The sequence below is a fragment of the Sphaeroforma arctica genome, assembly GCF_001186125.1.
Source record: "Sphaeroforma arctica JP610 unplaced genomic scaffold supercont1.389, whole genome shotgun sequence".
Lineage (NCBI taxonomy): Eukaryota > Ichthyosporea > Ichthyophonida > Sphaeroforma > Sphaeroforma arctica.
In genome coordinates, this window is record NW_014040169.1 from 73,756 (window position 1) to 76,121 (window position 2,366).

Consider the following 2,366-nt stretch of genomic DNA (forward strand, 5'->3'; position numbering starts at 1 on the left):
TAAAACATGATTGGATCACTCACTCGTAAGCATATAACAACACCCAATACACACAGCCAATTAATCACACACTACAGTGCTTAGCAACCACCACGTGGGCTCAAGCCCCTTAACTGGCGCAATCCCATTTGTTGATATGCAGTTGACGGCGACGGAGAGGAGACCGAGGAAGTGATCGAAAGCATCCGATTGCGCAACTATCAACCGGTCAGTGAAGTGCCTGTGCTGCACGCGTGTGATAAGGTCACGCCGAAAGATCAGGCCAAACTGGACTTGGCAGAGGAAGAGAAGCAGATGATAGATATCAACGCCGAAGTCATGGGTACGTGAGCTAGGGGTGATGCGGATAGGGTGTCAGTGCTTACATACATGTCCATGTGTGTGTTGTAGATAGGTGTATATGTAGAAGCGTGTGGGTGGTTCAGTATAGGGGTGATGTGGATGGGGTGTCAGTGCTTACATACATGTCCATGTGTGTGTTGTAGGTAGGTGTATATGTAGAAACGTGTGGGTGGTTCAGTAGGTACCTCCCAAACGCCGCCAGCGACTGGAGATATAGCTCAGGTCACAACGTAGGGCGGCCGTTGCCAATCTCAATTACCTACCGCTACATTCCACAGCCACGGTCGATGTATCCAAACTCGCACCCCAAAAAGTGACCTGGGACTTACAAAGAGACCTGACCAAGCGCATGGACAAATTGGACCGTCGAACGGATCGGGCCATCGTAGAGCTGGTGGCCAAGCGACTCAAAGACGCGACCAAAAAGAGTGAGAGCGGCACGGGAGTGAGCGAGAGCTTGGACATGGCGGTGCACGCAGGAGCCTTGATGGAACAGGTGGGGGCGGAGGGGTCGGATGATGACGAGTAGCTGTGGCTGTGGCTGTGGCTGTGGCTGTAGCTGCGGCTGTAGTTGTAGTTGTGGCTGTAGCTGCGGCTGTAGTTGTAGCTGTGACTGTGGCTGTAGCTGTGGCTGTAGTTGTAGCTGTGGCTGTGGCCTTGTGGTTGACTCGGCCGTAATATAAAACACAGTCTGTTATGATGTCAAACAACACAGCATGGCGTTGCATCGTATCGTACACTATAGCTGTGAACTATGAACTGCGTCGTGAGACGCGACACAGTGGAGTGCTCAGTGGCAGATAGTCAGGTGTTCCCAGATACGTGAGTGACCAGTGCATGCCAGGGGCCTCGGGTTGCCATGGCAACCGCGGGTGGACCAGGAGAAGGAACCAAACCCACTATGCAACATATCACGTAGCTCACCCAACCAAGATGTCCCGAACAGCGGAGACAGTACCCCAGCCAAGATACTAGACCCACAGGCCAGTGTAGAACCCGGTGCAGATACAAGGCAAAAGGGTCTCAGGGTATATAGCCTGCAGTGGTTTGCTATGACACTGGGTGAGAGGTATGGTAGCTGAGATGGGCTGTGTATTTGGGCTGAGACTCTCATTGAGCGAGCGTTAGTGCGTCTAGGGGTCGGTGGTGGATTATGGATATGCGCGCGAAGCGAAAGACTTGCGGAGTGTATCTGTGCCTGGGTGTAGTATTCAGTACTATAGGTTGGCACACCCCACAAAACACACGACAAGAGGTACACAACACCGCATGGACAGTGTATTGACTTGCTCACAATAGCAGTATATAAAACACGTACAGTAAAATATGGAAGTTAATTCCCAGTACTGGCCAGCGTAGTACAGGAACAGCCCCAAGCCATTCGGTACCGCGCTGACCTTGGCAGGAGGATTCAGTTAATCAGATTTTAAAAAGCGTGCACCCATTTCAATGCAGCGAAGTTTATTTGTAATATAACAGGCGAGATATGGTACTACGCCCACCCGCCAAGGCTCGATAGGTACACCGATGCATGGGCGCGTTCATTTGGTTAGTGTACTGTCCATGTGCGCAGTTGTGTACTATGATTTCGGGGTTGAATTGTATTTTTGCCTGTGGTATGTAGTACATAGTGTGGTTTCATAGTTTGTCAAATGCGGGTTCATATGTCGATTCCCTGCGTGCTCATTATGTGCTTGGTGGTAGTTAAGTAAGATAGTTGACCGCTATTTTCATACCTGCCACTGTAATACATAGTGTGGTTTCATAGTTTGTCAAATGCGGGTTCATATGTCGATTCCCTGCGTGCTCATTATGTGCTTGGTGGTAGTTAAGTAAGATAGTTGACCGCTATTTTCATACCTGCCACGAGTTAGAAGATTGATGGTTTATAAATACTTCGTATAAGCGTCATCAAATTGCCAAGCAAGGTATATATATATACACACACACACACACACCCACACCCACACACACACACACATATATATATATATATACATACATACAATAAATAATTATATACA

General features: G+C 48.9%; 1 protein-coding gene across 1 annotated transcript in view; it reads left to right on the plus strand.

Moving 5' to 3' along the window:
• The window catches only part of SARC_05832 (hypothetical protein), a gene marked incomplete at both ends in the record, with an annotated part of 4,558 nt that extends 3,687 nt beyond the window's left edge, over nt 1-871 (plus strand). Inside the window, 2 exons of the mRNA XM_014300299.1 lie at nt 143-322; nt 621-871. Coding sequence (XP_014155774.1) covers nt 143-322; nt 621-871 — 431 coding nt within the window. The remainder of the gene's footprint in view (nt 1-142; nt 323-620) is intronic.
• Nucleotides 872-2,366: the final 1,495 nt, after the last annotated feature.